The sequence below is a fragment of the Eurosta solidaginis genome, chromosome 3 (genome assembly GCF_040869045.1).
Source record: "Eurosta solidaginis isolate ZX-2024a chromosome 3, ASM4086904v1, whole genome shotgun sequence".
NCBI classification, from domain to species: Eukaryota; Metazoa; Arthropoda; class Insecta; order Diptera; family Tephritidae; genus Eurosta; species Eurosta solidaginis.
Genome location: NC_090321.1, coordinates 191,518,145 through 191,532,174, shown reverse-complemented (window position 1 = coordinate 191,532,174; position 14,030 = coordinate 191,518,145). Strand labels below are relative to the sequence as shown.

Genomic DNA, 14,030 nt, shown 5'->3' with positions numbered 1-14,030 from the left:
ACTTGTTTCGAATTATGGAAAAAGTAAAATTCATCGCAACCTAATTTAATGTTTGTTAAAGAAGTTTGACTTCATAAAAAATCTTTGCAACTACGATTACGATTTTAAAGATTCTTGAAACTATCTTGACATCAATTTCGAGCTGAGCCTACGTCTTCGTCTCATTATCCAAATGTAAAAAAATTTAAAATTATGATGGAGTAGCCTTACTTGATTGCATGTAAATGTTTTCGATATTCAAAGATAGAATTTGTGTATTAGCTCAGAGGGATCTGATTTGGTGGAAACTCCCATATGAAGAGACAATTACGAAAATATTTTCTTTAGAAAAATAATATTTTGCCAAACTCTCGCTAATTGCATTTCGCTGGAATATTTATAATTATCTTGAATTTTTTATTTGAATGAACCAAAAGCAATTTGATCACGTGATCTTGAAATACTAGCAGGTACTTTTAACCAAACATTTCCATAAGCTATAATTACTATAAATAACATCCACAAGAGTTTTCTTGCGTTACTTTAAACTTAACAACCGGAGGAAAAACACGTAAACTACAATGAATTTTGGCAATCATCTCGCAGTCCTCTTTGTCGTCGTTGCCTGCTTTGTGGCCAGTACGAATTCGGAATTTCGTATTATTAATGGCACTTCTGCGGATATAAAGGATAGCCCTTATATGGTGTCATTCCATTACAACGGCAAATATTATTGTGCTGGTTCATTAATCACTTTGCAAATTGTGATTACAGCGGCGCATTGCCTGCAGCCTTATACACAGAAGTTTATCACGGTGGTAGCTGGTAGAACCGATATACGCGAGACTGGACAAAGTCGCAACGTGCACGCTATATTTGTTCCACGTAGTTTTAGGCTCAGTACAAGAGATATGGATATAGGTGCTATTAAAGTACTTAAACCATTTATCCCGGGTCCGAAAGTAGGAACAATACAACTTTGCAAAACTAAATTAAAACCGGGCATGCAAATGCAGATTTTTGGATGGGGTGCAACAGATCTAAATATTATGAAACCTGTGAATGTACTCCAAACTTCTTCCGTGCCTATAGCAAAAACGAAGGATTGTGCGGCTCTTTATAAGCCGAGAGGCACACTTTTAACAAACACTATGATTTGTGCTGGATGTGGTGGAAGTGATGCGTGTGAGGGCGATTCTGGAGCACCGGGCGTTGTGAATGGACGACTTTGTGCGGTGGTATCATTGGGGATAGGTTGTGCGGATCCCCAATTTCCGGGTGTTTATACAGATGTAAATAATGCAAAAGTTCGAAGGTTTATAACAACGTCGAAGAATACTTAATTGCAAGGTATTTTATTATTAAGGGTATTTTTTTTATAAACGCCCCAGCTTAGGACAAAACAAATTCAATTTATGCTGATAAACAAGCAAATTAAACGTAATGTATGTTTATAAAATGTATTCTCAAATAAGCACTAAGCTTAAAAAATTTTGATTTTTTGTTAACAAATTGTTTAGAAGTAAGCGTGATATAATCGAAACGGCTTGTTGCTTTTAAGCTTAGAAATGTAATTTTATTTGAATGAATCACGAATCCAAAAATAAAACGTATTTTTTATTTGAAAATGTTTGAAAATCAAAGATACTGTTTATTTTTTATTTGATTCGGCATCCAAATCAAAGATACTTGTTATTATTATTGAGATTTCTAGCCTTACATGTCGGCTTTATCCCAAAACGTCGATTGTTGTTGTCGTTTCTGATGAGATTTCGAGCTGCGACCCTTTTCTCCCTCCTGCAACCTGATCTTCCTTCTGGTCTCAACTTCGGTATTCCTTTTCTCTTTCATTCAGGGCAAAGTTTCTCATGAAGCAGGTGCTATTTTGAAGCCCAAAACCTAAAATATGTGCCTCATGCTTTATTTTATGAAATTTGTTAGATCTAGAAAGAGCAACTCGATAAAAATCGTAATTGCGAGTGATCTAAACCGTGCTCATTAAGCTTTTTGTCCAGATGTTAGGGCAACAAAATATATTTAATGGGTTGTAACCTGGGGTGGGGGGTTTCCCCCGGGGCCGTGGTTTCTCAGGGGAGCTCGCGATTTAGGGGTACTATGGCATTTTTTTAAATTCATGATAGTCTTTAATTGTTCCATGTGCAAATTTTAAGCCGAATTTCAAAAGCAACGAATATTGATAATGATTTTTTGCCTGGGCCTGGGGAGACAAGAAAAACATCAAACAAAAATGTATGTTTACATAAATCCGAAATCGTGAAGTTTTCGTGGTGACACTGATAAAGGTTCATCTTCAAAAAGTCTTCGAACAATACCACCAACTCTGTGTCAAAGTCCAGATTATTTAAACGACTTCGATATCGGTACCATGAATAATGAGTTTTTTCGATCTAAAAAAGTCAACAAAATAATTCGTCGAGGTCATCAAAACTGTCCTGTTAGTTTTTAACGTGATTGTCATGACGAGGCATTTCCTACCTTGTTGTTAAACAGAATCTTGCTAAATGGAGAGAAAGTGGAGTGTGACTGGTTAGTGTGGAGTGCCAGTAGCGATGCTTTTTATTGCCACCATGTCGTCTGTTAAGCACCAATACTTTAAATCGACCTAAAATTTGTTGTGCGGGTAATCGAAATTCCAGGTATAGAAGAAGCTATACTATAAACTGCCATGACACGAAAATACTCAAGATCACATTAAATGTTATATTCAATGGCGATCTTTACAAAGTCTAATTCAAAAGGAGGCTACAATTGATACACTTACCAATGAACAGCTAATCACTGAAACTCAAAAGTGGAAAGAAATTTTATATAGAATTTTGGTCACTATATTATTTTTGGATGAAAGAGGTCTAGCTTTCAAAGGCGAAGGTATATCTCTTGGTGAACGAAACGATGGACATTTTTTTGGGCATATCCATTATGATCCGATACTTAGAGATCATTTCGAGAAAGTTAGGATTTCACAACAGCAGCACAAACGTTTACAAATTCACTATCTTTTCCCAGACATTCAGAACGAGTTTACAGAAATTTTTGCCAAGCACGTGACGGAAACTATATTAGATCAAGGCAAGAAAGCCAAGTATTTTGCTATTATCGTTGACGCTATGCCTGATCCTAGTCACGTTGAACAGACTACGTTCATTTTGCGCTAACTCTATTTCCATTCGAAAGTAACAAATTTTACAATTCAAGAAAGGTTTTTGGCTTTCGTGAAGTGTAACCAAAAAACTGGTCAGAAAATCGCTGATCTCAACTTGGTTCAAAATACTGACTACCATTAATGAAAGAAACGTGGTCCTCCAAGCTAGAGACGCCACCAAAGATGTTGAGGTTATTAGCTAATTTGAAGTTGATCAGGAATCAATGGGAAACAATTTTAAACGAATGAAAAACAGTTGCTATTCAATTAAACATCTCGCCAAAGTTTCCGGACATTTGAAAGAGAAAACCCAAAAGACGTTCTGAAGATAATTTAAATGAGATGATTACGGATGATTCAGAGTCAGAAATTAAAAACAATACATTCCTGGTGATCGTTGATTCGGTAATCACTGGCATTACTGAACGATTTGCAGCTATGAGAAATTTGAGCGAGACGTTTTCCTTTTTGTGGCATTTTGAAGACATGGATGAAAACACGGTTCGGGCGAGCGCAGCAAAATTTGTCGAAAAATACAAGTCGGACATTTCTCAAAGCTTAGAAAGCGAAATAATTTACTTGAAACATATTTACGAAGCAAATTTTGATAAAGGTCTGTCACAATTGGAATTGCTAAATGCCATCTAAATAAAACAAAAATAAATGTAAGGCGCGATAACCTCCGATAAGTTCTAAGGCCGAGCTTCTCTCCAATTTGCGTGCTCCTCTTGATTTGTCCTACAAATTGTCCGGACGGGGCCTACATGTTTTATGCCGACTCCGAACGGCGTCTGCAAGGCAGACGAGTTTTCACAGAGAGCTTTTCATGGCAGAAATACACCCGGAGCGTTTGCCAAACACTGCTGATTCGCGACTCCTCTTAGAAAAATGTTCTTCTAATTGAAAAACCTTATTTCTAAAATTTTGATTTTGCCCGGGCTGTGAACCCAGGGCATACGGTGTGGTAGGCGGAGCACGCTACCATCACACCATGGTGGCCGGTGGCTTCCATCTACATATGTTCAAAATCTGTATACGACTTTCCCCAACATTTGTGTTGCTTTACGTATCTTTTACACTATACCTGTCACTGTAGCTAGTGCAGAACGTTCCTTCAGCGTCCTTTCAAGAATCAAAAACTTTCATAGATCGTGTTCATCTCAAGAGCGAGTTTCAAGACTTGCCACGCTTTGTGTTGAATCCGTTTTGGCAAGGTAGTTAAATTTTGATATTACATATTATACAAATTTTGCAGCGAATAAGCAAGTAAAGCCACTTCTCTGATATAGAACTTTCTATATTGGATAATTAAAATTTGTAATCATCATTAAATTTATCAGAAATTTATTAAAATGTTACCAAATAACTAGAAAAGATTATTTGAAACAATATGTTGCTGTTAAAAGAGAATTTTATTTCTACATTACAATAAAATAGTATAAATAGTAAATATTCTGTGTTAATTTTATTGTCAGCTCTTAGTCCAAAAATCAAAAATCAAATTTTTGATGTAATCCATCAATAATTATTCATGAATGAGACGTCATTAATTCAAGTTAATCAAATGTATTAGTGGATTTTTTATAGGGGGCCCGTGAATTGTTTAGTCCCAGGCTCGGATTTTCTCTCTACGGCCTTTGCTAGGGGGATCAGCTATGAAGAGGCCAGAGAGATCGCTAAGAAACATATGCTGTAGTATTCCTATCCGGTCGTTTCCGATACAGTTATAATCTGAAAGCAATACACATATACCCTCTCACCGAATTTCATTAAGATATCTCAAAATTGAGAGACTAGTTTGAGATCGAACAGGCAGACAGACGGACATGGCCAAATCAATTCAGATCATCATCCTGATCATGTCCGTATTTTTATCGGTGGGTCTATCTGTTCTCCTTTATGGACTTACAATTTCGGCACTCGGACCAAACTTAATATATCACCCCATTTGCATGAAAGGTGTAAATAGTATCTTTGATTTAGCTGAAGGATCAAATAACAAATAAAAAATATTTTTTATTTGGATGTCGAATCAAATAAAAAATTAAAAGTATCTTCTATTTGAGGTTCAATTCGAAAAGGATTTAGAATTACGCAATCCTGTATAAGATACATTTTATTTCAATCATTTTAAAATATTAACGCATACAAAATATATATGTATTTGTATCATGCGTGGTTCCAGGGGGGGAACTTTTTTTGTATTCACTGTAATGAAATATATAATACTAATCTACATATTAGTATATTATCACAAAACGGATGTTTACTAATTTTTAATTTTTCTAGCTTTTTCACGTTCTAGGGGGGGGGGGGGGGACTTTTATTTTTAAATATATGTAATAATAACGTAAAAAAGCAAGAAGAGTTAAAAATTAGTAAAAATTGTTTGTGTGATAAGAAACTATTATGTAGATTAGTATTATATACTTCATTACAGTCAATTCAAAAAAGCCCCCCCCCCCCCCTGGAACAGCGCATGATGTGTATAAATAAATAAGTGTAAGGCGCGATAACCTTCGAATAGATTTTAAGCTGAGCTTCTCCTCCAATTTGTGTCGTGCTCCTTTTAGTTTTCCCTACAAATTCGCGGGATGTGACCTACTTGTTTAATGCCGACTCCGAACGGCATCTGCAAGGCAGAAGAGTTTTCACTGAGAAGCTTTCCATGGCAGAAATGCACTCGCAGTGCTTGCCAAACACTGCCGACGGGATGACCCTGCTTAGAATAATTTTCTTCTAATTGAAAAAACTTATTTCTAAAATTTTGATGTTGCTTTGGCTGAGGCGTAAACCCAGGGTGTTCGGTGTGTTAGGCGGAGCAAGCTGCCATCACACAACGGCGGCCGTGTATATATATAAATTAATTCTTCATTTCATGCATACATAAAAGGAAGAATGGCAATTCTAATGGGTTGTTGGAGAATCCATGAAACGGTTTAACAGCAGCCATTCTATCTCATGAACAAACGTTTATGAAAATAACTTGAAATTTCCAAGTCGAAAAATATTGAAAAATAGTTTTCTCGTATTTTTTGTAAACATTTACAATTTACCGGGGCTGTTCAAAAATTTTTATATTGAAGTGCAAATCGCAATACACATACAAAAAATTAACGTATGTATAGATATTGTGTATCAAATTTGTTAGTAAAGGAAAAAAAAATGATATGTACATTGAATTTCTTTTAAATTGAAAAAAAAAAGAAATTATTTTAAATCTCTAAAGAATTTTGGTGGTTTTTATAATGAATAAATTTTGAATTAAAAATTTTCTCAATGCTACAATATTTTTGAAAATTTTTTTTGTATTATCAATTTATGAATGTTTATTTGATCATCATACCGAAGTGCCTTAGCTTCATATGGAAGTGCTTTTTCTTTGCACTTTCATATGGAATTCAGGCACTTTCATATGAATTGAATTTATATGTGAGGGCAAATGGGAGTGCTATGAAACTTTTTTTATATTCAAAGTGTGAATTTGTATCTGTGCCTTTTCTGCCGGGCAAAATAAAAACATAAGTTTATAGCGGTTGAGCAGCTCTGTATTTACAGATACACAATCAAATTAAATTTTCGGAATTTAAATGCATTTTCGTATAAGAGCAAGTTCCCTATCTCTAAAAAACTAGGACAAATGGGGCTTTGCAATTTTATTTTGTGCTACTTTTTATTCACAGTTTTGCAATAACGCTGTCAATTTGTCATTTTACTTCCGAATAGAGAGAAATATCAGGAGTCTCTATTGAGCATATCTCATTTTTGACAAAAATTTCGCTGACGCGGTTTTGTAAAAGTGTTTTGCGCGGTTTTGCACTTTCACCGACAATGTGTAAATATGTGAAAGTTCCACAGCAAGCAATGCAATATGAAGTGAATATTAATAACATATAAAGACAATTAATTAGTATTAGAGAGTAGAAGTGATTATTTACAAGGTGAGAGACCCCAACCACGAAATTGTGACTCATTTACTTTGCCAAATACATAAAAAATTAATTGTTGTTGCCTGACTAAAGAAAACAAGAAGAAAAGCTGCATGTACATATGTAGGGTTATTTGCTGTTGTATATACATACATTTATATGCATTTACAAAAACGAAAAATGTATGAGTATTTGTAAGCTTAACAAAAATGCTGTGTAGATAATATTAGATTTTGAAGAAAAAAGACTTACCAAAACAAAATGTTGCATATGAAAATGTTGACATATTAAAACAAAGAAAGAATTTGGAAGCGAAACGATAAACGTAACTGATATTTTGAGTTAAAAAAGGTAGACGCTGAAGCTGTTTAACTATGAGTATCTGAAAAAAGGATATATGTGACCCGGTCTAAGAAAAGGTGGTTCACGACTCAAAAAAGAAATTGCGAGAAACAGATGTTAAAGATAAACAATGCATTTCTTCAGGACGTTTGTGCTCTTCTTTTTTTTGAGTCATAAGCCTCCTTTTCATAGACCGGGTCACATATGTATGTATTATATCAAATTTGTTTACCAACGTTTTATTGCAAATTGCAAACCGAAACCGGAATAGTTTTGAAAAATACAACCGAAACTAAACAAATTTTATAAAGGTAAAATCACAGCTTACACACTGTGTCGATTCAAAGGTTTCATACCTCATTTAAAATATTTATTGCGTTGACCCCAACAGCTGACAGTTTAGATAATAGAAAAATGCTTTTTGAGAAATCTGTGCACAATCAAATGTTTTTTTTATACATATATATTATTACATTTATTATGTACTTATGTATACAGTATATCTATATAAAATAAATATATATGTATTGGTATTATACTTTTTTGTACAGATATATATATACATATGTACATAAATTAAAAAATGCGATAGTTGAAGCTTTAAGATGTTCCATTTTTACAAAAAAAAGTAGTGCTATTTTGTATATAAAAGCAAACTACAATCTAAAATATAATATGCACACATTAAAAATAAGCACCAATGTTTTATTAGCAAGTAAATTGTAATATACGGATAGCAACAACATTCTTACAACACAATCAGATATGTAAACATGTTGATAAGCGATGCTTGAATAACTTGCTGAAAATTTTAAATATATAATAACAATGTTTATAATTAGAAATTTTATTGTTTCAAGGGAATTTCGTTAATGGGGTAAAGTATATCAACTATTCCACTTAAAAAGCTTCATCGCTTCGATTTGAATGAAATTTGGTGAAATTGCTGTGCTATATAGTAGAGTTAATTTCACTTAAGTTCGCTTCTAAATTTTGGATGGTTACGGAGATATAAGCGTCTGAATTCTCAATTTTTTTTGTGGAAGCCTTTTTCCTATAAATCATAAGTCGTGTAATTGGCTTTCTAAGAAGAAATGAAGAAAACGGTTTCTAAAGTATATTTTCCATTCTTTTCGAATATAAATATAAAAAAAATTTTTAGAAATATTTTAGTAAAAATTTTATTAAAAAATTTTTTTTAATTTTTTTTCAAAGAGGGGCATTTTTCACATTTTTATTTTTATTTTTAGATAAAAGCTTGATATTTTTCCTTTAAAATGATACCTATTTTATTTTGGCGCGCGAAAATTTCTTTAATACATTTTTATTTTAAACATATAGAGTTCCAGCTAAAATTCACCCATAAATTTTATAATTTTTATTTTTTATTTTTTTTTCAAGTTTGAACATTTTATGTATTTTTATTTCTATTTTTATGTAAAAGCTTGATATTTTTCCTTTAAAATGATACCTATCTTGTTATGTTGCCCGAAAATTTCTTTCTTACATTTTTTTTTAACATAGAGGTACAGATAAAAATTCACTCACATAATGCCATTATATTAATTTTATAATGACTTGAACACCTGTATATTATTCTGTGTATAAAACCATTTTATTTATTTCATTCTACAGGTTGTACTTACAGACTATTGCTAGTTTAGTGAATAAATTTAATCTAAAATTATACATACTGGCATTAAAATCTATTCAGTTCAAAGTCAATATAGTAGAGTGGTACATACTAATGTTTTTTTTGTTTTTGAGAAATTCTTAGCTGCTAGTACGAAGGGAAAATCTTTTTACTTCAAGCTGTGTTGTAGAAGCAGGAATAAATGAATGAAATCTTTGTGTTCCAGGTATTGGTTCAGCTGAATGAAAACAAAAAAAAAAAGAAAATCTAAAAGAAGGCGAATTTCTCGTAACATGTGACTTTGCTGAAAATTACTCTTTCATTGCTCAAAATGCTGCACAATATTTTCACTAGAATAATGACCGTATGACGATATTCACTGTCGTTTTTTATTATAAGGAAGGAAATACTGTTTCACATAAAAGTATGGCAATTTTATCAGAGAGTCTGAAACATGACACAGTAGCTGTATATGCTTTCCAACAACGACTGATGAAGTATTTAACTAACAACTTCAAAGTTACCAGAATTATATACTTTACTGACGGGGCAGCACACAATTTAAAAAGCAAGTACAACTTTCAAAACCTTGTACATCACGAGGAAGATTTCGGTATTCCAGCAGAATGGCATTTCCATGCTAGTGCACATGGCAAAGGCGCATGTGATGGAGTTGGTCGAAACTTGAAAAGACTTGCAAGGCGTGCCAGTTTACAAGCTTCAACGGATAGTCAAATTCTTAATTGCGATTCTTTTTATCAGTGGGCCAAAGGAAACTTACTTCATACAGAGATTTAGTTCAGTTCTAAGGAGAGTCATGCAAAAACAGGCAACGAATTAAAAGATCGTTTTCATTCAGCTGAACCAATACTTGGAACACAAAAATATGATTCATTTATTCCTGCTTCTACAACACAGCTTGAAGTAAAAAGATTTTCCTTCATACTAGCAGCCAAGAATTTCCCAAAAAAAAAAAAAAAAAACATTTGTATGTACAACTCTACTATATTGACTTTGAGCTGAATAGATTTTAATGCCAGTATGTATAATTTTAGATTAAATTTATTCACTAAACTAGCAATAGCCTGTAAGTACAACCTGTAGAATGAAATAAATAAAATGGTTTTATACACAGAATAATATACAGGTGTTCAAGTGATTATAAAATTAATATAATGGCATTATGTGGGTGAATTTTTATCTGTACCTCTATGTTAAAAAAAAAAAAAAATGTATCAAAGAAATTTTCGGGCAGCATAACCAGATAGGTATCGTTTTAAAGGAAAAATATCAAGCTGTTACTTAAAAATAGAAATAAAAATACATAAAATGTTCAAACTTGAAAAAAAAAATAAAAAATAAAAAAAAAATTATGGGTGGATTTTAGCTGGAACTCTATATGTTTAAAATAAAAATGTATTAAAGAAATTTTCGCGTGCCAAAATAAAATAGGTATCATTTTAAAGGTAAAATATCAAGTTTTTATTTAAAAATAAAAATATGAAAAATGCCCCTCTTTGAAAAAAATTAAAAAGAATTTTTTTTTTAATAAAATTTTTACTAAAATATTTCAAAAAAATTTTTTTATATTTATATTCAAAAAGAATGGAAAAAATACTTTAGAAACCGTTTTATTCATTTCTTCTTAGAAAGCCAATTACACGACTTATGATTTATAGGAAAAAGGCTTTCACAAAAAAAATTGAGAATTCAGACGCTTATATCTCCGTAACCATCCAAAAATTAGGAGCGAACTTAAGCGAACACTACTATATAGCACAGCAATTTCACCAAATTTCATTCAAATCGAAGCGATGAAGCTTTTTAAGTGGAACGGATGAAATACTTTACCCCTAATAATGAAAGTTTCATTAAATGCCCAAATTTTCATTTTAGATACAAAACGGTAAAGCATTTTAACAGCCACTGTAATGTCAAAACAAAAATAGAAGCAGTAACTTATATTATTTTCAAACTATTGAACATACTTCCTGATTTCAAAACATACTGGATAAAAAAAAACTCATAAAAATATTATCTGTGCTCTGTTAAAAAACCTCAAAGCTCAGTTAAAACGTTTTCGCAGCCATGAAAACGTTTTAACTTAATGAAATCATAAATACCAGGAATTTATTCTATTTTGATAATGTATACATAAAACTTTATCTTTTATTTATATCAGTTTGAAGCTCTTAAGTATACACATTTTCCTAATTTATCTTGCTAACGTAAAAAGCATCGATAAGCGTCAAATATTTTTCGACAGCCATGAAAAATATTTGAAAAAGCCAATTCTCTAAAATGATTAACTGAATTTCATGTTTTAATTTTGAAATTTCAATTCGGGTTTTGCGTTAAAATGTTTGTACCTGCCACTGTCTGAAAAACTGTTGCACTCTGAAAAGTTAATTTTTTTTTCTTTTTAAGAACACCGAAATTATATGACTTCAAGTTCAATTTGAGTAGTCTAAATTACCAAGTCACAAGATAGTTTTAGGTATAAATAAAAACTTTTTAGTTTGTTGTAATGCTTGTACTTTCAATGTTAAGTGTTTGTATTTATTTTACATTTAAACTTCGTACAGGCGCTTGAAATTTCAAAACAGCCATTTGGAAGTTCAAGAAAAGCCTGGAACGATACGGGTACACTCCTCGGATATTTTTTTAAAACTTAATTTAGGAATAAAAAGTTATTTGCTATTGATATTAATTAGTTTGAAATAAACCTGTTTTACGTTAAAAATAAAAAAAGAAAAATTGTTTTATTGCTCTTTATATTTCCCACGCATAATATACGAAAATTCATTTTGAAATCACCACGAAAGTTAAGCCCTGCGACATACACAGTTTATTACAAAGTACACTGACGGTCAAAAAAAAAAAAAAGGCGAAGAAAATTGTTTCTCCGTTATGGAGTTTCCACAGTCAATACAGCTCCATAACGCAACTTTTTCGTTATTGAGGTGCATATCGATGATTCCTTAACACTTTATGTGTTATATTAAGGCGAGAAAGTTAGAAAGTAATAGTGGTATTCTTGAAAAAGAAAATTAACAGGCTTTTCTGATCTAAGTCCAGCGTGCAAATAAAACTAGATTATTCCACTATTTTCCCAACGTTTCGCTAATCTTTGTTAGCATCTTCAAATTAACATAATTGTTTAAAAAGGACAAATCACGAAAAATTATAGAAAGCGTCGGCGGAGAACATTAGCTGTGTTTTTTTTTTTGCATCTATATACATATACCCTTAAACTTTATTTGGAGTGCTAAGCGTTAAACTTTATCTACACTTCTGAATTGCTGCCCAGAAAGTTAGTACTCCTAAATTTCAATACGCATTATACTCAGCGGCAACTGAAATATGTGTCTATGTTTCAGCTCTACACTGATTCTATTCACCTCTACAAATGATGTCTGTCCACTATTCACGCAACCGATTCAGCTATAGCCTATACACTATGGCCACCAGAGGCTTGTGTCTGCGCTTTTCGGTACAACATGTTCTGTAGCTAGTTATTTAACCACTGCCGCTAGATGGGTCTCCTAAACATTATCTAAGTGAGGATACGCGTTATTTTACCCCAAAACGTAGACGTATATACATGTAAAAAAAAAACACGGCTGTTATATAATTCCTTAGGTGATTCCGAACGAAATATATTGAATCGGTGACTTTATGCACTCATTGGGCCGCCCTCAGTTGAGGTAATTAGAAAGTCCTTGGCTCTAATAAAACCAGCTTCCGCGCTCGATTAGACGCCAAATTCTTGGTGAGATGCCGTCTTGAATGATGTCAATGTAGGCGGCGGAGTTAGTTTAACTCCCCATTAACAAAATTCAAGCAACTCTCACGGTTTTGAATGCGGCGTACCACACCATTATATACAGAGAATCCTTCACTGTTGCCTTAAAACTAACTGAATAAAATTAGGGAACTCCTAATTTTTTTTTGTCTTCAAATATCACCAAATGAGCTGAGGTGTTACCAGTATTGACCAAAAAAAAAAACTAAAAACGTTCTTTGTAGAGCTGTAGTGACCGTAGAAATACTTTAAGAGAGAAATACATAATTTTCGTCGGTTTTTTAAAGTTAATGTACAGCAAAATTATAACTTTTATTTGCAACAGCGAAACCATGGTATTTTTCATAAAACGGGCTTCGTACAGATCATTTTCGCTGAGCATACGTACATATAGTCCCACATGTCCCCTATACAAAGCTTTACACTTTATACACTTCAACTCTCAACGATTATTCCTTTCATAGCTTTTTTCGTTAATTTTGGTATAGTTTATTATCGCTGATGCGATTGAGAAAACGACCATGGTTTTCAAATGGGGTTTCGGCACCTGCCAACACAGCCGTTTGATCCAGACAAGCATAAGAAAGCTATAGGCAAATTCCACACAGAATCTGTAAACGCATTTGCCAGGACACGCACGGTGAACCCAGTTATCAATATGCAGTATCCCATTCTTGCAGAAGAAGAAAGCACACTATCAAGGGAGACGCGAGTCACCCTGTCCCAACTTCGTTATGGATACTGTACCAGGTTAAACTATTACTTGTCCAGAATCAACCCCGATGTGTCTCCACATGCCACCAACCATATTTTCAATTGTAATGTGAAACCTACTCTTCTAACACCAATATCTCTATGGTCCGCCCCTTTGAAACTGCCAGTTTCCTTGGACTTCCGTTAATGGACTTAGATGACAATTTGTGAGTGGTCGCACCCATTGAATGCAGCTAAGTACTGTTAACACAACAATAACAACAACAACCATGGTTTTCATAAAAACTGCCACGGCAGGTTTTCCTGCAAAAACTTTTCTTATTTTTATTTAAAAACGTAGTTATCACGTTCTTGTACTACACAAATATACATGGGCTAGGATATCGAAAATGTAAAAATACTAGAAAATATTTTACAAATATATTTTGTTGTTGCATTTTAAAACTTTGCAAAGCAATATTAAAA

General features: G+C 32.9%; 1 protein-coding gene across 1 annotated transcript; it reads left to right on the top strand.

Moving 5' to 3' along the window:
* The first annotated feature begins 426 nt into the window (after positions 1 to 426).
* On the top strand, positions 427 to 4,506 carry LOC137244806 (seminase-like). Its single transcript, XM_067774349.1, has one exon. It carries the CDS (start codon positions 561 to 563, stop codon positions 1,320 to 1,322), a length of 762 nt encoding a protein of 253 aa, XP_067630450.1. The 5' UTR covers positions 427 to 560; the 3' UTR covers positions 1,323 to 4,506.
* Positions 4,507 to 14,030: the final 9,524 nt, after the last annotated feature.

Excerpts from the sequence above, each read along its gene's own strand:
- LOC137244806 (XM_067774349.1), top strand. The coding sequence starts at position 561 with ATGAATTTTGGCAATCATCTCGCAGTCCTCTTTGTCGTCGTTGCCTGC.